This window comes from Lemur catta, chromosome 15, assembly GCF_020740605.2.
Source record: "Lemur catta isolate mLemCat1 chromosome 15, mLemCat1.pri, whole genome shotgun sequence".
Classification (NCBI taxonomy): domain Eukaryota; kingdom Metazoa; phylum Chordata; class Mammalia; order Primates; family Lemuridae; genus Lemur; species Lemur catta.
The window spans coordinates 11,486,091-11,507,008 of NC_059142.1; the positions used below are offsets into that span (position 1 = coordinate 11,486,091).

Here is a 20,918-nt window from a genome sequence, read left to right on the forward strand (position 1 = left end):
TGATGGGTTAGTTATCTGCAGTTTGATAAGCGCTGGCCACATTGCAGAGTTGAAGCCAAACACTTACACCAGCTAGCAGGTGGCGTGGGAGAGCTGTGTGCTGCTGAACAACTCTGCCGGGGGGTGTGGGCTGTGCATGTCTGGGTCACCAGGAAGGGGAGGTCACGTGAGGACTGTACGAGAGCAGGTGCTCTGGAGCGAGAGTGGTGGGGTCTGCAGCACAGGCTCGGCACCCCCGCCCCTGGCCGTATGGCAGGGTGGCTGCCCTGCCTCTGAAAACGACGGAAACAAAGTATAGGATAAAATATTTTAAAAATAAACAAAAACACAAACTTGAAAGAAAAAAGGTACCACTGAGCTAGCATCTGTCGAGGTCCCCAGAGAGAAAGCAGAGGTCATGGAGGTGAGTAAGTACTAGAGCCAGATTTGCACGTGAGGGTGTGTGTCAAATCCTTATGGTCTGGGCCTCTCATGGCTCTTTGGGACTCAGGAGACCAGAGACAAGGAATGGCTCCCCCAAGGTGGGAAGTCTAACAGGAGACGGCCACATAAAGCCTAGACCCTAGAGGGCTGCCCCCTTGACTTAAGGCCCCGTGAGACATAAGCCTGCCGTGCAGAAGGGGAAAGTGAAACCAGTTTGACCTTTGAGCTGCACAGAAAGGAAAAGACGGTCTCTCCTGAGAATTCGTAGCCACCAGCCAGCCCTCAGGCTGGTTGAAAGCCTAAATTTGTGACCCCTGTGCTGGTCCAGTATGATGGTGACTGGGGTTAGGGAAAGAAGTAGAGAGATTTGGGAATTAAAAGTAAACAGCCCTTGGAGATGGATTGATTAGGTAATGGGGTTGAGAGAGTGGGCGGTGACAACGGTGACTCCTGGATTTCCAGCTTGCCCATGTGGGTAGATGAAAGCAGCATTTCCTGGAAGAAAACCGGATTTGGGAGGGAATAACATGACTTTGATCTTGGACCACGTTAGGTTTGAAATGGAGTGGGCGGCTGAATATACGTGTCAGATGCTCAGAGAAGATTTCTGGACTTGAGATAAGAATTTGGAAGTCGTTCCTCCCCAAGGAGATAATCACCGTGAACTGGGCGAGATTACCAAGGGAGATAGTGGAGTGGGAAGAGAGAAGACCCAAGTTATCCTGGAAGAACTCCAGCTTTAATTAAGGGGCAGAGGAGGGCAGGCATGGAAGGGAGGCAGTGCTGTAGGAGGAGAGCCAGGCGCGTGCACTGCTGCGGAAGTCTCGGGAAGAGAGGACTGCAGGAGAGATGCGGGGGACGCTGCCGGGCCTGCTGCTGAGGGGTCTGCCAAGATAGATGGAGATGCCGCCTGGATTTGCAATACGGCAGACGCAGGTGGCCTTAGCGTGGGTGTCCTGGTGGGATAATCGGGCAGAGAAGGCAGAGGGGAGTGGACAGAAAAGCGAGTGGGAGGAAGCAGTGGAAGCCGGGGAGGGATGGTACTGAGGACGCACGGGTGGAGGGGCTTGCAGAGCGGGGAGCCGTCAGAACACATTAACCCCGCGGAAGAGCATTGGAATGAAAGGGGACAAAAGGGCCCAGGCATGGTGGCTCACACCTGTAATCCCAGCACTTCAGGAGGCCGAGGTGGAAGGATCAGTTGAGACGAAGAGTTTGAGACCAGCCTGGGCAACATAGTGAGACTCCATCTTTGCAAAAATAAGAAAAATTAGCTGGGTTTGGTGGCACACATCTGTAGTCCCAGTTACTCAGGAGGCTGAGGCAGGAGGATCACTTGAGCCCTGGAGATCAGGGCTTCACTGAGCTGTGATCATGCCACTGTACTCCAGCCTGGGTGACGGCGAGACCCTGCCTTTTAAAAAAAAGGTGGGGCCAAGAGGGAGGCTGAGTGAGAGAGAAAGAAAAGGTGATAGTTTCTGCTTCCTAAAGAGGCAGGAGGGGGCAGGGTCCAAAACACAGGTGGGGTGCAGGGCCTAAACAGGGGGAAGGAGGAAGTCATGTGCCCTAATGAAGGGGCTTCGGGATCAGCCAGCAGCAGGTCATGGGAGTGTCTACGGGCTTTCTCTTCTTCTGAGAATAGGAGGTGAGCTCATGCCCGTGGAGTGTGCACCTTGAAGAGGAAGGTGGGAGGGTGGAGGTTTGAGGAGAGTGGGGAAGGTTGGAAATCGGGAGTCGTTCCAGGGGGTGGGAGAGAGAGAGAGAGTTGATATTCTCCTTTTTTATTTACTTGTTTTTTATTTTTTTGTAGAAACAGGGGTCTCACTATGTTGCTTAGGTCAGTCTTGAACTCCTGGCCTCAAGTGTTCCTCCTGCCTCAGCCTCCCAAAGTACTGGGATTACAGGCATGAGCCACAATGCCTGGCCTGTTGGCCAGTCTTAAGGACCGATTCTTTCATTGGTTGACTCAACAGATATTACTGCTATGTACCTACTATGTACCAGGCACTGTTCTAGGCCCTGGTTCTAGGATCCTGTTCAAGAATACACCAGTGAAACAAAACGAACAACAACATCTGCCCTCATGGAGCTTACATTCTAGATGGGGGAAGCATAGTAAACAAATCCATATGTAAAGTGTACATGTGCTATAAGATAATATAACCAATAAAACCAGTATGTAAATTATGTAGATGCTATCGGCTGATGTCATAAAATCAATGTGTAAACTACATGTCTGCTGCTAGATGACATTGTAAAATGATGTGTTATGGAGAACAGGAGAGCGGAGAGGTCAGGGCAGGCCTCGCCAAGAAGGGATGACTGAGCTCAGGCCTGGAGGCCATGAGGGATGAAGGGTGGCTGTCCGGGAAGACCAGTGGTCATGGATTTATGGAAGTATCCATCTTCCCTGTGGTGTGGCTTTGTCCAGAAGAGCTGGCTGTCTGGACAGGAGTAGAGAAGAGAAGAGAAGGTCCTTTGATGAAGGGACCCCAGACCCCAGGACCTAGGGCCTTGACGTATTTGTTCAAGTGGATGCTGTTGTGACCCAGGGCGGTGGTGGGGTGAGGAGTGGACAGAAACCAGAGGCATGGCCAGGAAGCTGGGGGGGATGTGTCTGGGAGGAGGTGGAGCCACAGGGGGAGTGATCCCCTGGAAGCTGATGGGGGTGGGGGTGCGTCTTCCTGGGCTGGAATGGGAAGGGCATGTGACATGGTCCCTGAGGACTCGTCAGCGCCACCACTCCGTGTCGGTTGTTTTGTCTTCCTGCAGCAGAGGAGTGGGGGGTGCCGGGCAGCCCCTCGAATGTTGCTGTGCTCTCTGGGGCTTTTCCGGTGCCTGTTCTGTCTCCCACCTCACTGTCGGATTGGGGCTCTCCCTTCTCCGTGTTAGAGTCCAAGTAAATGAAGAATAAACACGATCTGGGGAAGGGACTCGTCCGGTGACAACCATTTTGGCTGCTCAGAGAGATCTTTTTCTTTCTGTGTTGTTCTTGACTGTGTTCTAGACGGTTTGGGTTCTGGAAAGGAGAGGTGGTCACAGAGAAATCCTTAAGATTATGGGTTTGGGGCTGAATCACATCAGGCCAATGCTGGAGCAGTGGATCTTAACCTGGAGGTCCCTAGGGATGAGCTGGCCTTGCTTCCTCAGGGACTGAGGCCTGCAGAGGCCGGGGGTCTCCCCTGTGTGGCCCTTTGTGATGTCCCCCTGGTACAAGGTCCTGAGTACACGGTTACCTGCTCTTGCGTCCGTCTCCCCACAATGAACTCACCCAGTGCACGGACGGGCCCGAAGCCCTGTGTCTCTATGCCTTGCAGATCTGCTGTGGCTGCCTGTGCCCGGTTGTCAGTGGGGCCAATGATAATTTCAGCTGCTGCTCCCCAGTGTCAGTCACTGTTGTCAGACGGGCACCATCATTGTCCTCATTCCTAGATAAGCGAGGCAGGTCCAGGGAGGTTGGCACACCCACACAGAGGTCAAGTGCAGGGTCCTAGCCTGTGGCAGACGGGATCTGAACTCATGCATCAGGCTCCAGGCTCACCTTTCACCTCCAAGGTGTAATGAAGCCAAGGCCAGAGGATGTGGTTAAGTGTTTTATGGGCCTTATCTCGTCTGATAAGGGGGTGCTTGTAATTGTTCTTTCACTGACTAGCAAAGAGGACAGGGAGAGATCAGGTGACTGGCCCAGGCCACACAGGTGGAAGGTGAGAACGGGCCCTGGATCCACCCCCCCACCCAGCACCTCCCCTGCCTCAGTGGCATTTGCCAATGAAACAAAGGAGCAAATGGAGGAAATTCGGTCCAGTTCCTGCCTAATGAATCCTGCTGTTGCAGCTTGTTTGCATTTGTCAAGTTAATTCGTTTTCCAGACAGAACCACAGACCAGCGTCCCTGCCTCCTCAAGCGTGCCCCTCCCCTGGGGTCCTGACAGCTGTCCCACGGCCATCTCCAGCTCCAGGCCTAGGAGAAGGGGCCAGGCTGGCCGGGACAGAGCCCCCCACCCCCGGCCACCACAGGCCGGCCAGCTCTCTGGCTGTGGCAGGCGCATGAAATCCGAACTCTGGAGGGAAATTTACTGCACAATAAAGGAAGAATGGCCTGCTTTGGGGACAATTAAAGCCACATTACTGTGGAATTACAGAGGACGCCCGGGGAATTAGCCACATCCAAAGCAGCCAGGAGTGCCAGGGCCAAGAAATGTGGGGCGTTCACATGTGGGTTCCTGCTCCTACCCACTTGTACAAGGAACCTGTCTGGTTCCCAAACCCCCTAATTTTAGGGCAAGAGAAAACATTTCTGCAGTCTACCTGAGGGGAACTATTGTCATAAAACAACCCTGCCCGGCCCAGCTTGTACCTTAAATAGTTCTATTCTGGTCACAAAACCAACCACGTCACCGGGTGGAGGTCTGGCGGGAGGACTGCCCACTCCGCATTCGCAGCGGGCAGAGGAAGGGGCCAGGATCCTGAGCCGAGCGGAGCAGCCCTCCTCACCCGTGTTTGTGAGAGTGTTGGGTGGATAAAGTCTAGAAAACTCTGCCCTCAGTGTCTCCATCTTTTTTATGTTCTGGCTTCCTTTAGTGAGATGAAAGCAAAGTGGTAAAGTGCGGGGTGTTTGGAAGAACAGATGTGTCCGTGCTAGTTTTCCACCCAAGCCTCCGTGGACTGGAAGAAGATAAGGACATTGTGTTTCTGAAGTCACGAGCCGGGCGACTTGAGCCGTCCAGGGTTTGGGAGCGCCCTTGGGAGGCCTCCGTGCCCTTTCACACACACCCCTCGTTTATCTTCCTGGCGTATGTACCTCCAGGGCATGGTGCGGGTGTTGGTGGATGGGGAGACTGAGGATGTCAGAGGAAGCAGGGAGGGGACTCTAGGATCCCGGCTTATGGGCAGGTTGTGGAGGGTAATGTGACCTGTGGGTGCCTGGTGCACAGGGACTGATCCAGGCAGGTCACCTGTTACTGTTACGGTGCTGAAGTGAGTCGAAATGGCAGGTGTGAGCTGCTCCATCTCTGAGTACCGCCCTCGGCTCCCACCTCCTGCCCTCTGCCCATCTCCTGCAGGCCGTGGCATGGCATGTGTTTTGTCTGTTCTTTCCTAGAGCTCCTAGAAGCCCCTCACACCTTTTGGGTACAAGTTCAGTGTTTTAGGGCCAGGCACGGTGGCTCACGCCTGTAATCCTAGCACTCTGGGAGGCTGAGATGGGAGGGTTGCTTGAGCTCAGGGTTTGAGACCAGCCTGAGCAAGAGCGAGACCTCGTGTCTAAAAATAAAAATCCAAGGTCAGTGTTTTAGCACAGATGCTCCCACCCACTTTGGGGTGAGGACTCAAGGAGACAACCTTCCTTATCAGCACCTTGGGGCTCATAAGCAGGCGGCCACCTCCTGCCTCCCATAACCCTCCACTGGTTAGCGGGGCTGGCGGGACCCACCTGTCTTTAGACACGTCCGGGGGGCCCCTGGGCAGCCTTGCCCTCTGGGTGCTGAGACAGAGCGAGGCAGCAGAATGTCTCTGGTTGCCAGTGAGCCAAGTGTTGGGCCCTCAGAACAATCCTGACTCACCGCGGGATGCCGCTTTCCCTTGTTGGATTCTTTCTTGCCTAGGGGTTTTAGCCTGACAGCGCCAGCAAGCCGCTGGGATGGCTTATCCTCCCCAAACCTGGGGGTGTTCAAACTGCTCCGTAGCTGACACTTCAGGGCACCACCCTGGCGTAGGGATGCTGGCTGCGGACGGCTGCGTTGGTGCCTTTCTGCAGACCAGTTTGCTCCAAAGCCTTTGAAACCCCGAAAGAGTGGCTGGATTTTTGGCTAAGCCACCGCTGTCCCTCTGTTGCTGCATTGATCCAAAGGCCCGTTCAGATGTTCAGCTGCAGAGATACCATCTCTCCGGGAGGAAGAGTTTATAATCGGCCCCAGGCTGTTTTCCCTGCTATAGCTGATAACTGAGAACCTCATTCCAGAAGGACCACGTGGATTCATCCCATGTGTGCCCACAGGGAAGTTCTGTCTCTTTCTGAAGGGTCATTTGCGGCCTGGACTTCCCTTCCACAAACTCACGTATAAGAATGTTAACAAGGTCAGCCCTCACCTCAAACCCTGAAGGGTCTCCCAGCCCACATGCGGGCAAGTGTCTCCTCTAAGTTAGAAGGGACTTTGTCAGTCTAGTTCTACCTCCTCAGAGCAGGAATCTACACCTTGTCCTCCCTCTGCTTGGGTACCTCCAGGCACGGCAAAGGCACACTCTTCCTGGGGTGCCCGTCCCAGCCCCTTTGGTCAACTGGAATCTGCTGCCCCTGTCACTCCGTTTGTTCCGTGGTAGGCCACCTAAAGTCTTTAATTATAATCTCATAAACACCCTACTGATAGCTAAACAAATTGTACCGACTTTGGTTAAAATAACTAGATTCAGAATTGGGGTTCAGGATTGGGCATCATTTTCACCACAACACTTGTTCTGACAAAAATGACCATCTGTGGGTAAAGATTTTGGGTCACCCTGATCATACTTGCCTTCCTCCTCCTTGTTTTTCCGGAAACTGTGGTGAGATTCCAGGAGGGAGCTTTGCAGGTGACACTGGGGCTGGAGGATAACGGGGGATAATGGGGCCTCTTGGGAACCTCGTGGGGACAGAGAGAGGTGATCATCTGCCCAGGATTCACGGTAGTGTTGTGCAATGGGGAAAGCACTTCTTTGTTGTCATCCGGTGGGAGGGTCTTTTCCCTTCTTGCACATCTCCAAGTGGTCCCAGGCATAGGATTTCTGTTCTTGTTTAGCAGATGGAGAGCGGGAAGTGATCAGGGAGGGACAAGCTGGCACTACCCAAGCAGGAACTGAAGGATCAGACAACCCTTTGAGCTTAAAAACACCCAAACAGGACTCTTTCTTGTTGGACCTGTTGAATTGAGCAACCCTTTTAACCTCTTCTATGATTTGTGAGTGCTGAGAAAATTAGAGTTGCCTTTGATACAGCCTGTCATCTGAAATCACACATCCCAGGCAAAGCACAAGTTCAGTGGGGGTCTAGAATCAGGAATGTGTTGGAGATGGGATTGCCATGCAATTCTTGGGGCATACTTTTACTAAAAATTATTTGTGGAAATTCAAGTTCAATTGGGCCTCCTGTATTTTTGTTTGCTAAATCCAGCAACCCTAGTCAGAGAGTGAATTAGGAAAATGATAAGGCACGTTGGTGTTGACCTGGAATGGCTCATCACAATCCTGACTTCAGCGTGTCCCTGTCCACAAACAGGAGCCTCAATCTCTTGGGCTCACAGGGCCTGGTGTGCAGTTTAGGCTGCAGTCTGGATGGTCTCTGGAGCCTACAGCTCAAGTCCAAGTTAACTAAAGAGTTGAATTAAACAGTCAAGCAGAGAGGCATGCGGCCCACGGGGGTGGTGGTGAGCACAGGGTGGGGGAAGGTGTCCTGGGAAGCGCATGTTCTCCTGCCTCTAGTCAGAATCAACTGCTCCAGCCTCTCCCGCTGCTGTGGAGTCCCGCCTTGGGTTCCAGCCTGGCATGTGCCGGGCGCAGAGACGGGAGCCGTTACAGATGGGAAATGACTCCAGGGAGCCAGGAGCCAGGAGCCAGGCTTGGCCAGCGCAACTGGCAAATTAGCCCTCGTATGTCCGTTTAATAAAGCACATGGAGTGTGTGCACCACCTCTGGGGAAAAGAGATTGGAAGGAAGCCCCCCGTGCCGCATCTGGGCAGGGCGGCCGCGTCACAAGGCAAAGGGGATTTCATGGTAGCAAAAGCTGCTGGGGAGCTTTGCTCAGACCCCTCTGCTTTGAAAATTCTCTGCCTTCAGGAATGAATTCCAGCAGCCATAGCGCGTTATCAAGCTTCTGAGACCTGCCTGAGACCTGTGTCACCCTCACCATGCTGGGGGTCTGAGACAAGCCCTGAATTAGGTAGGTGCAGAGCTAGTCTGCACTAACTATTGCCAGGTCCCTGGCAAAGCCTCTTTGCCTCTTGGGGCCTCATGTTTTTCATTGCTTCTACTACAAGAGGGTAAATGAGGAAGACTTGGGAGGCCACACTAGCCCCAAGACCCTGTTTTTGCCCTTGGGGAACAATGTCCCTCTTCCCCATTTGGCATAGGTCTTGGGCATGGATGGGAGTGGGGTGGGGTGGGGTGTTCATGCAGGGTCCTATTATATGGAAGAAGCAAGACCTCTAGTCTCTGGACCTCCATTTTGAAACCATTGTTTTGCTCTTGAGGGCAAGAGAGTTCTCGTCTGTAGGCAGTGGGCAGCCATGGAAGGTTCCAGAACAGGGCGGTGACAAGATGAAAAGGAGTTGGAGTGGAGGGCTGGTTGGAAGTGCAGAAGGCCCAGGGCCGAAGTCCCCAAGAGAGTTGGTGGGTAAGCACCCAACCTCCGCCCCACCGCAGACAAAGACGTGACGTCTGCTCGACTGCTCGGGGCTTACCCAAGCGTCCTCGGCATTTCCTCCAGAGAGGGGCCTGCCCGCCACGCAGGCGAAGAGGAGGATGTTTGTGCAGCAGGAACCCTGCGCCGTTCCTCTGCAGTGAGGGCCTGGGAGATGTTAGTTAGGAAGGGATTGTTTCAAAGCCTTAGGGGGAGGCACAGCAGCCAAAAAAGGGCAGGGGAAAGAAAAGGCTAAGATGTTTACAGAGAAAAAAGAAGTCAGTGGAAAAAATGACAGTGAGGTCAAGCAGATTTGGGGGATGGCCCTGCCATCCGTCCACTGGGGAGGGGCTGGCTGCCCCGCATGGTGGGAGGAAGAGCCAGGGGGCCAGGGCTGTGTTTTTTGGAGCCTCTGAGCCTGGCACTCTCATCCTGCCCGTGGCCCCAATCCCAGCCCCCGAAATGCTCCATGCACCGACGTCTGATGTCTGCCATCAGCCTGTCTGCAGGGACTTTCGTGGTTGGTCTCCCTGCCTGGTTGGAGCTGTTTCTGCTTGAAGAAGGAGACGGGGCCCACCAGACTTCAGGCGTATCCGCCCCCCACCCCAGTCCCTTTTCCAGAAACCCAGGAGGGTCTGGCTGGGGGTGGGGCGGGGCGGGGGGGGGGGGCGGTGATGCTCCTCGCGGCCCTTTTGTCTGACCCTTTTGTCTGACGTCTTGACAAAGGGGCCAGCGCCTTTCCCAAGCCCCACAGGTGTGAAGAACTTGTTACTGTAGTGTTTGTTCAGCCCTATTAGTGGCCTGAAGGACTGTTGACAGAGGGCCCCTTTGTGTTCAGACTTGGCTAAAGCTCTCTAAGCCCTGGACAAACACAGGCCACTTATCTCCCGGGACTTTATCAGGAACCATCTAAAGCCTGTCTTTGGCAGGCGGGAACTCCAGCCTCCCTGCCCACTCTGACTTCTGGGGTGGGGGGTGTTTCCAAAGCATTTCTCTCTTTTTTTCATTTTTCCTTCCACCTTGATCCACCCTCTTTGATTGCTTTTCTGATATCAGAGATAAAGCACAGGTGGGGAGAGGGGGCAGGGGTGGACAGAGATTTTGTTTTCAAATTGGAGCTTAAAGAAAAAATGTCTGCAGGCCTTCTGTGTCCCGAGAGGAGGCGCCGTCAGAGAGAGCCTTGGAGAGAGGTAAGGGCTCCTCGCTGGGAGAACTTGGCTTCAGGGGCCTCCCAGGCTGGGAAGTCCCTGTTGCTCGCTGCCCTCTGTTAATCCTCCTACCAAGTCCTGCTGTGTGACCAAAAAGCAGATAACTTTTTTCTTCCTCAAAATGGTTTTCTCTGCTCAATTGCCTGGAGAGGATCCCGCACACCTGTTCTCTCTGGAAGATCCAGGTGGTCACCGGTCCTGTGGGCCACGCCCCTCTGGTGCTATTACCCTGGAAAGCCTCCCATCACCTCCACCTTCAGCAGGGTGAGGCCTGCGGGATCCCCCACCCCAGGGCCATACGTCCCCTCTGTGATCCACCCACTGCCTGGGGCTGGTCTTACTGCCCTGCCCATACCTTGTCACCTGCTCTGTGGAGTCCCACCCTGCAGCTTCTCCATAGTGCCATTGCCTCAACCTGGAGCACCCCCATCCTGAACTCCAGGGTACCCCCTCCCAGCTCTCCACAATCTGTCCCTTATCCCCCTAGGAGTTTTGGTATCATGCAGTTGGAGACTTTAAGGACCAGGAAAGAACTTAGAGATCATCAGACTCGAATGTCTTCCCTTTTCAGATGAGAAAACAGGCTCAGAGGGGCCAAGTAGGCTTTCCAGGGTCACACAGCTGGGGGAGCCACAGACCCAGGACCACAGCCCAGGTACCTCAGTCAGGCCCCAGGTCTCCTTCCTCTCACTTGCTGCCTTGTGATGTTGTGTCAATCGTGTGATGTTTGATTTTATGTAGTAATAATTACACTCATCTATGCCCTACCTGTCTACACTGGGATTCTGGGTCCTTGTCTTCAGACTTTTTTTCTCCACTGCATTATCTTGACCAGTGGTTCTCAAAGTGTGGCACTCAGACGGGCAGCTCAGCGCTGCCTGGGAACTTGTGACATGCACACTCTCATGCCCCACGTACAACCTGCTCAGTGCAAAGCTCTGGACGTGGGGTTCAGCCATCGGTGTTCCAGTAGGCGATGCTGGTGAGTCTGTGCACCCAGGCTGGGGAACCGTCACAGGCTGGGGCATTGGGAGGGGGTTAGGGGCCGCTTGAATTGAAAACCACAACTCCAGAGAAGGGAAAGGGGGCTGTAGTCTGTTGAGAGAGCAAAGTGCAGCGATGTCAACCCCGCAGCAGCTCAGAGCCTGGCACGTCCAAGGGGCTCCTCTGTTCATATTTCTTGAATGAAGACGTGAACGAGCAGTCATGCAGACACAGGTCATATTGAGGCTGCCATTGGTGGCCCCATCTCCTGTCTTGAAGTGCCACATCTTCCCTCATGTGTTCTGTGGGACCCCAGGAGTCCCACGGGACATCCTCTCCTGACCTGGCTCTGTCATGCCCACTTGTACTAACTTGCAGCCTAATGGCTCTTTCCTTTTAGGCAAGCAAGTTGTCCAGTTCTCCTGGCCACATCTAGGTGATGTTTGTCAATGGTCTTTTTAAATTAAAGTTGAAACAAGGCATCCTCAAATGATTGCAAACCCTAGAACCTTGACTGGTGCCAGACTGCTCCTGGGGATGCCCTCCTGGCCCTCATAGTGGCTGTCCAGGCTCTCGGGCTCACTCTGGCTGGTCACTGCTACATTATATCTTGTTGAGTCTCCAGCTTTTTAAGCCCTGTGTTTAGGGGACAGTGGGGGACCTTGGAGTGAGCTGACAGTGGCAATGTCAGTAACCAGACTTTTAGCACATCCAGGTATCTCCAGTGACTCCACCAGGGCAGGGAGCACCGCTGCCCTGCTCACTGTTGTATGCCCAGCACCTTGCTTAGTGCCTGGAATGCAGTACGTAGGTGCCCTGCAAATATTTGTTGAATGCATAAATAAATCCATGCCCTACAGGATTTGCCAGTAATAAGGTGAAACCTATAGTCTGGGCTTTGACTGTTTTATGAGTTTATGTGCATTTATGATCATTTCTCTTATGCCTTGCTCACCTGTAGACACCAAAGACCGTGGGCCCCAGAAATGCTCGGGCCAGTTCTGCCTCAGCCCCTTTCGGCAAAGGAGCCCTTTGAGAGCCCGGCTCAGAATGATCCCCAGGTGCTGACAGCAGCCAGGTGTGTGGGGAGCTGTGGCTGCTCAGCCCAGCCATTTCAGGGTATGCTGAAAACCGGGCTCAGAAAGACACACGCTGGGGGCGGAATACTTAGAATTTATAAACAAGCATCAAACATTTTCTAAATAAACAGTATGCCAAATAGAGTAGCAAAGTAATAAATAAAGGGGAATACAAACTACCCCAAACTCTTAAAAATAACTCTCAAATATTTTTATGATTCTGAACTAGTGGTTTATGGACGAGTTTCTTTTGAAACCAGACCTCTGCCCACTGCCGCATTGCAGACTCCCTGCCGTAAAATCTCCCCTTTACCTCCCTGAGGGGCTCTCTGTCCTCGCACACGGGTTATGTTCCTAACTGGTTTATTTTCAGTTTAGTTCCGGTTCCTTCATCTACACTGTTCTACACACCAGCAGCAGTGGCAATACCTGGGAGCTTGTTAGAAATGCAGACTCCTGGGCCCCACCTGGGACTGCCTGAATCAGAGCTTGTATTTGCACCGGATCCCCAGGAGCGGTGCTGGCAGAATAGCCCATCTGCACCTGGACTTTCTTCTCAGGCCCTGTCCTCTCCCCCTTGTCCCAGAAGGGTCTAGCAGGGTGGTCTCCCCGACTGTCAGTCCCGAGAGCACTGGTCACAGTTGGAAGTTCTAGATCCATCATGCAATTACCAGACCACTGTCCGTCTTCCCTCTGAGGTGGAAAGCATTGTGGGCAGGATTCTGTCTTGCTGGCTACTGTGTCCCCTGAACTCCCACCAGCACCTGGCTGAGTGTCACTCTCTGGGGCAGCATTCTAAGCTGCAGAGTTTGCACTTAGCAGCATCTTAGGCAGCGGCAGAGGGGTATAAAAATTCACAATCTCTGTAACCCAGGGTTTCTCAGACTGAGCACTGTGGGCATCTTGGGCTGGATAATTTCATTGCCAGGTGTTGTCCTGTGCATTGTAGGACATTTAGCAGCCTCTCTAGTCTCTATCCCCTGGATGCAGGCAACCCCACCTTCCCTAGTTGTGATAACCAAGAGTTCTGTAGACATTGCCAAATGCCCCTGGTTGAGAACCAGGGCCTCATTCCTCCCCGGCGAAATTGTGAGACCACTTTGTGGGCAGTGAGTAGGTCCCGTGGTCCTTACCCAGCAGCTGCAGATGCATCTAGCAAAGGCACTAGTGAGGGAAGTGATGCCCACCCCCACCCTGCAAGTACCCCATACCCCAGCCTGCCCATATGGCCTGGACGTGTCAAAATGTGCCGCTAATCATGCCAGGTCTGAGAGCTGTGCTTACCCCGGTGTGCAGGCAGCCCAGGGATGGGGACCAGGTCCTGTGTAAAAAGCCCCCAGTCTGTGGACAGTGCACACAGGGGTTGGTTATTTCAGACAGTTCAGCTGCAGACACCTAAGTCCAAAATTCCCTGTTAGGGTACAGGGACTACATGGGCAAACTTCTCAAGAGGACTGCTCTGGAAGGGGGAGACCGTGACCCTCTGTGCTGGGGGGTAGAGGAGGGGCCCTGGGGCTCAGACCAGAGCTCTGGGGAAGCCCATGGCCAAATGGCCTTCCTGCTCCTCTGAGAGCCCCGGGGCCACGTGAAGTTTGGGAGAGCCAGGGCCAGAGCCCCTGAGAAACAGTCTGGATATGGCTGAACAGTGTCTGTCGGATGCTTTCTGGGCCTGGGACAGGCCTGGTGGGACTGGGGGTTAGTTTGTCAAGGTCTTTGGTAAATTCATCAAACTAAGAGAAGCAGATTGAGTCTCTTCAGTCTCCGCCTGCAAGGCCCTACTCAGAGTCCCGGGAAGAGTCCAGGGCTCTTAGATGTGGGTTCTTCTCCCTCGAGGGCACAGAAGGTGAATTGGCAAGTTAAAGCAGCAAGATGACTTTAAAGTAGTCCAGAGCAACAATAAAAGAAATGTCACAGGGCCATGCCTGGTCAGGGTATGGTCCAGGCCAGTAAATCCTCTGTTTGTCCTACCTATCTGCTTATCTATCTACATATACATCTACATATTTATCTACCTTATCTACCTAGCTGTAGATAAATATCTACATATTCATCTGCCTGCCTACCTCCCCATCCATGCATCCATCTCCTCTCTCTCTCTCTCTCTTTCTCTTTCTCTCTCTCGTTTGTACAACAAAAATGCATTGAGGCCTGCTGTGGGCTGGAGGGTACAAGAACAAACACTGCCCCGTCCTCAACGAACCAGCACAGTGGACGAGAACATTTGTCTCATTTGATCCAAGAAATTGCTGATGTGAGTGCTCCTCTGCTCCCCGCCCCAGGTAGACAAGGAGCCCCTGGACGTCATCCCCCTCCGTGTCCCCGTGGCACAGGGCCTGGCACACAGCTAGGGCCCTGGAAATGTGCGTTGAATCGCACTGACTGGGGGGGTGGGCAGGGCTGGGGCAACGCCAGGCTGGTGGGAGAGGTTCAGAAAGGCTTAAGGAATCTTGGGAGCTAAGAAGTGGTCACAGGCATGTGTTAAAATAGGACTTAGAGGACATTTGGATGGGGGCAGGAAATAGGTGGCCATCTCTTGGGCCCCCTTCCTGTCGGATTTCTGGCTGGGGGGTGGGGAGCCCCCCTTTTCCTACTTCCCTGCCCCTCGTTATGCCCGGGTCTGAAATGCAGCCACACATTAGTGATCCCCATGTGATAGTTGAAGGGGGCACAGAGCTTGGGGCCTGTCTGGGTGGCTGGGGGGCCCCTGGGAAGAGGCAGAGCCTTGCCAGCTGGGGCCGGGCTCCCTGTCCTTGCCCCTGCGGGTCCCTCAGGAGTGTCTCTGCCTCCCCCCACCCCTTCTCTCGGGCTGACCTCTCTGTTCTCACAGAACTGCCCTTTCCTTCCCGCCTTGAAATCTGATAATGAAACTAATACCCAATATTTTTGCCTCCACGAGGAGCAGGAGATAAACAGGAAGGCATGAGGGATTAAGGTGCCTCTGGAGGAAGGGGCTGGGGCCAGGCCGGGAGTTGGGTGACACCTCCGTGTGGTGCCGAGGGATCCAGATGTGAGTGTTTTGCCCGATGCTTTTTTCTATTTGTGTAGAGAAAATAAAACAAAGAGAAAAGAAAACAAGCTGTAAAATACTTTGCAGAAGTCTGAGCGTGGGCAGTTGCCACTTGATGTCCTCTGACAGCTCCAAGGATGGGGAAAGGAGGGGGCTGCCTTTTGATGTTTGGCCTCAGAGTTTTCTTTTGTGTGACCAGTTGTTTTGGGAGAAGCTTTTGTTGCTGTAAGGTGCATATGGAAGAGAGATACCAGCCCGAGCTTCCCCCAGGGTGAGAAGGTGGGGGGCTCAGAGGCCAGGGCAGGCCCTGTTGGGGGATGCAGAACAGCTGCCTTTCCGGAGGAGGACACAGGATTAACATTTGCTCCCAAGAAGGACCAGAAGATGCTGTTACGAGGCCTTTCCTGGTGCAAGGAAGGCCTGAGGAAGTGAGACCTGGGTGGTCCTTCCAGATCCCCGTCCCTGGGCAGGTGCACCAGGCCCTGTGATTTCTGTGCTCATAGGAAAGATCTAGATTCTGGCTGGAGTCTAGGCCCAGCTGTTACTTCCAGTGATGTGGGTCCTTTCCTCTGAGACAATGGACCAGGAGCCAAAAGACCTGGGTTGCAGCCCTGCACCCCCCACTTACCAGCTCTGTGGTCCTGGGCAGGGTGGTCACGTCACCTCTCTGAATAGCTCCCTGTCTCCCTTGTCTGGCAGAGTAAGTCCAAAGAGACATTGCATGTGTGAAGCATGACAGTCCTCTGTGTGGGAGGGCAGGGTGCAGTTTCAGCTTCTTTCTTTGCATCTGGGGGACACTTGCTGAGGGACACTTAGGCTCTCAGGAGTCATTCTCTGGTCTAATTCGGCTGTCAGATGCTTCCCGACTTCAAGGTGGGAGCTGTCTTTTCTCTCTTATCCCACACAATGCCTGCTCTAGAGGCCCTGCCCACCTCTATTTGTAAATGGAGTGACTGGTAGGTGGTGATTTGGAAGGTGACTCTAGGGAGAGCCCTTAGAGAAGCTTATAATACCAGAGGGAATAATTAAAGAGGGAAGTGTTTTTCTAAAATTACAAAAGCCACATGTGAATAAGAAACAGGTAACAATATTTGCAGTTTGTATGGTAGAAGACAAATGGTTTTTAATCACTGTATATAAGAGCCCACTAGACAGCATGAAAAAAAAAACCCACCTTATTTGAAAACTGGGCAAATGGCACGAACAGGCAATGCACAAAAAAAAAATATAAATAGAAAAAAAAACCACATGGAGAAATGCCCAACCTCCCTAGGAATCAAAGACATGCAAATTAAAATCGTGTGTGTGTATTTTCCCCAGACGAATTGGCAAAGATTTGAAAAAAAGAGTGGTGATACCAAATGCATGTTATTGTTTTCAAGGGTGTGGAGAAATAGGAGCTCTTATATCCTGCTGGTGGGAGTGTAAGCTAGTACAGCCTTTTCTGAGGGCAGTCTTGACAGTTTGAGTCCGACGTCAAAAACACGTAGATCCAAATTTCAGCCCAACAATCCCATCTTGAGAAATTCAATGTGCAGCAGTAATCAGAGCAGAGTACAAATATGTATGTTCCAAGATGGGTCATTCAGGGTGGTTGCCATTGTGTTGTTTATAACAGTGAAAAACTGGAAACAACCTAACTGCCCAACCCTAGCAGGCCCTACTTTTAAATGCATCCCCTTCAGACGCCCAGGAACCCACTGTGTATATGCATACAGTGGAGTACCAGGCTACCTCTGAACATCATGAAGAATGGTATTTGACGTGAAAAAAATGTTCGGCACTATGAAAAAAATAGGCTACAAAACTAGATATGTACAAGTACAATCCAGGAAAGAATGAAATAGCTTCACAGCTCAACAAATGTTAACTAAAGCCTAAAAGGAAAGACGTTGACATTAACAGTGGTTGGTGGAAATAGGGGTGTGTTCTTTTCTTTTTCTGCTTTTGTTTTTCAAGTGTATGAATTAAACATATACGTATATATTTTTGGAAATAGGGTCTTGCTCTGTTGCCCGGGCTACAGTGCAGTGGCATCATCCTAGCTCACTGCAATCTCCAACTCCTGGGCTCAAGCAATCCTCCTGCCTCAGCCTCCCGAGTAGCTGGGACTACAGGTGTGCACCAGCATGCCCAGCTAATTTTTTTATTTATTGTAGAGAAGAGAGGTGGGATTTGACTGTGTTGCCCAGGCTGGTCTCAAACTCTTGGCCTCAAGTGATCCTCCCGCTTTGGCCTCCCAAAGTGCTGGGATTATGGCCGTGAGCTACCGCACCCGGCCTAAACATGTATTTCTTTAGAAATTCCATAAAATGTGATGAGAACATGCTTAGCATAAGATCGTGCTGTAGAGTGAACAAGAGTAGGCCAGATCCCGTCTGGAGTTACCACGGAGTTGGAAGCCTCAAGAAGAAGGCAGGTGACAGGCAATCCTGGTGTGATGAGAGGTGGGCTGTGTGGGACGGGCTGGGTGCCCAGGCCAGGCCAGCGGGGGTGGAAGTGGGCTGGGAGGTGACATTGGAGGATGAAGGACGCAAGGTTGGGGAGAAGGGGAGTGTCCTAGGAGGAGAGGAACGCATATGCAAAGCCTTGGAGGGGGCAGACAAGGAGTCCTTGCCCATGGCTCCAGAAATGGAACGAAGTTTGCAGTGGCGAAGCGTAAAGACAGAGAGGTTGGAGGGGAGGCAGGACCAGCTCAGCTCCTTCAGAGCCCTGAAGGCCATGCTCAGTAGGTTTGTCTTTATCCCGAAGGGCATACTCAGACTGTGGCTCAAAAATCCTGCCTGGTTACAGTGTTGGGGGTAGCCTGCAGGGCTCAGGTGATAGGGAGCCCAGAGGGCAGGGTGCTGCCCCTCACCATGGATGTGGGGGGGTGCACCTCGGGGTCCAAATGGAGACCCCAGGCCTGAAACTGGCAATACTGATTTGGGAGTTGGGAACACGGAAATGGTGATGGGTGAAGGAGACAGACTCCAGAGGGTGTTGGGGTGGGTGGAACAGGGGGCTGAGTCCTGAGCAATGTGTACGGGTAGGGAACAGGCGGAGGGAAGCCTGGGAGGGAGGAGAGCCCAAGAGAATCATATGGGGGTCCTCTCTGCAGGGTCCCCAGAGCAAGACTGGAAGCCGTCCAGGTTGACGGTGGGAAGGAAGATGGTGTGGCAGGCCCCAGAGTCGTCGGTGGCAGGGGAGAAGGGGAGTGCAGGCTGGTGGCACAGCATCTGGGTCAGCTTGGCTGCTGCAGCAGGGCTCTGCAGGCTGGGCTGAAACCCCAGTCACTTCTTACAGCTCCGGAGCCTGGAAGTCCGCGATTGACATGTCACGGGGTGGGTTTCTGTGGAGGCCTCTCTCCTTGGCTTGCAGATGGCCACCTTCTCCCTGTGCCCTTGCCTGGTCTTTCCTCTGTGCACGCACATCCGTGGCTTGCCTTTGTGTGTCCTAATCTACTCCTCTTATAAGGACACCAGTCAGATTGGAGGAGGGTCCACCCTAAGGGCCTTGTTTTGAGACCCTGTCTCCAAATACAGTCACATGCTGAGCTACCAGGGGTTAGGACTTCAACATTCGAATTTTTGGAGCACCTCAGCCATGGTCCTGTTAGGTGCTCAATGAATGCTTGTGGGTACAGACAGGGGGTGCCAAGGAAGAGCTCCCAGGGTGCACGTCTGCCTCCCTGGCTCCGGCAGCGGAGGAGAAGGGAGGAGTTAGGAAGTCCTTGACCCTCATGGGTGCCTGTCCTCTCAGCAACCCCACGGCTGACACCTCTGCCCGTCTTCCCTGCAGCCTGTAACTGCAACCTGCATGCCCGGCGCTGCCGCTTCAACATGGAGCTCTACAAGCTTTCGGGGCGCAAGAGTGGGGGCGTCTGCCTCAACTGCCGCCACAACACCGCTGGCCGCCACTGCCACTACTGCAAGGAGGGCTACTACCGCGACATGGGCAAGCCCATCACTCACCGGAAGGCCTGCAAAGGTAGGCTATGCACACAGGACGGGGCAGGGGGCTGGGGGCTGGGGGCTGGGGGCCGGGGGCCGGGGGCCAGGGGTCCCTTGGAACACCAGTCTTCCCTTCTCTTCCCTCTCTCCTTTTCTGTAATCTCCCCCCTCTCTCTCTCTCTGTCTCTCTCTCTCTCTCTCTCTCTCTGTCTCTCTCTCTCTCTCTCTCTCTCACACACACACACACACACACACACACACACACACACACACACACACACACACACACGGCCTCCCTGGTATTTGGAGGTGTAAGCCAAAACAAAGGGGCGATGGAGACATGGCTCAAAGGAGAAGAAAGGAGAAGGTGTGATGCCCTCCGAGGGTGCAGGGCTCCAGCCCGCGACACCTCCCCCTCCCCTCCCCCTCCGGCTTCTCCGCACAGGTGTGCTGCATACCACAGGGTCGCGAGTCATGTTCACCGGCTTACCGCTGGGACAAAGGACTCTCTTTTACCAAACGCAGGCAGACGCACTTCTTTGGATATGTATGCACCGCCCCCCCAGCCCCCAGCGCACGCAGACACACAGGGACGCAGCGAGATCGGCCGTTTCAGGAGCCGGGTCTCAGAAAGAACATTTAATCCATCCGCAAATAGCTTTACTTCTCAGGACAAAAAAAATTAAAAGGAGACGGGAGACTCTATTTTTGTCCACCGAAGCAAGCACTAATATTTTAGCTTTCTGCTGTTTGTTTTTCTCCCACCAACAAAAATGAAGCGATGGTCAGATGACTCAGAGGAGAGTCAATGCTAGGGAATTTAGTGATGTTGGAGGGTGAGAACCCCACATTAGTTTTTGTGAATTCCAAGAACCGGGGCTCTCTGCCCCCAAACTCAAGACCTAGGGCCAGGGCCAGCCTTGAGCATGGCTTCCCAAGAAGATATTTACCTCCAAGGGCTCTTGGGCAACACCTCAGTGTGGACAGGGTCCTGATGTGGACGTGTATCGACTCTGACATAGGAGGGTCCCAAGCCATGGCAGACTTGGGCCCGGGTGGGAGCTGCAGCAGAGAAACCCTTCTGTGGCCCCTGCTTAGTGTTTGAATAAAGCAAAAGTATCATCTTCTTAACAGGAAACCCACCAGATGTTGGGCACTTGTGTGCAGGACAGATTACATAATTTGCAGGGCCCAGTGCAAAATGAAAATAGGGGCTTATTCAAAAATGATTAAGAATTTCAAAACGGGGCAGCAGAATTTCAATCAAGTGTGTGCTCTACTGAGCATGGGGCTCACGAAGCCCACCCTGCTTGTGTGGAACGCTTTTCTCAAAAACCAGCTTCCCAGTCTGTCTCCTCCAAGGGAAATCCCTTCAATTCCAAAAGCACAGGGATGACTAGGGTGACTTCCAAGACGAAAGCGAAATCTCTTTCCATATCTGTGGACTTATGGCTGCCTCTGGTGGATGACAAGAGAAATATGAGCATAAAGGTAGCTGGGCTGTTTTCCCTTAAAAAAGTCACTACGTCAGGTACGAATCCCCCAGGAGACTTTGAGCAGAGGATAGGAAGGTCACCCAGAAAAAGGGACCCAAGAAACGTCTGCAGTGTCAGGAAGGTGTGAGCAAGACAAGACCAGGGAGAGATGGCTTTGGGTTTTCTGTTGGAAGGTATCCTTCACCCGTGCACAAAGTGTGTGTTGTCTGTCTTTTACAGAGGAAATTAAGGCCAAGGGTCTTGCAAACATCTGGCTTGCACATAGATTTCTTGGGGGCTCAGCCAAAAACTTTAACCAGCAGCACCCACTCAGCTGGACAGTCCTGTGCCCGTGGGTGAGGAGGTCTGGGCTGTACCAGGAAGGGCACTGGTTGTTTCCTGTTGTGCCAGTTTCTGCTATCAGAGCAGAAATCCGCATCCCC

General features: G+C 53.0%; 1 protein-coding gene across 1 annotated transcript in view; it reads left to right on the forward strand.

Moving 5' to 3' along the window:
• Positions 1–20,918, forward strand: part of NTN1 (netrin 1) — a 179,019-nt gene that overhangs the window by 92,052 nt on the left and 66,049 nt on the right. Inside the window, exon 2 of the mRNA XM_045570249.1 lies at positions 18,849–19,037. Within this exon, the coding sequence (XP_045426205.1) occupies positions 18,849–19,037 (189 nt within the window). The remainder of the gene's footprint in view (positions 1–18,848; positions 19,038–20,918) is intronic.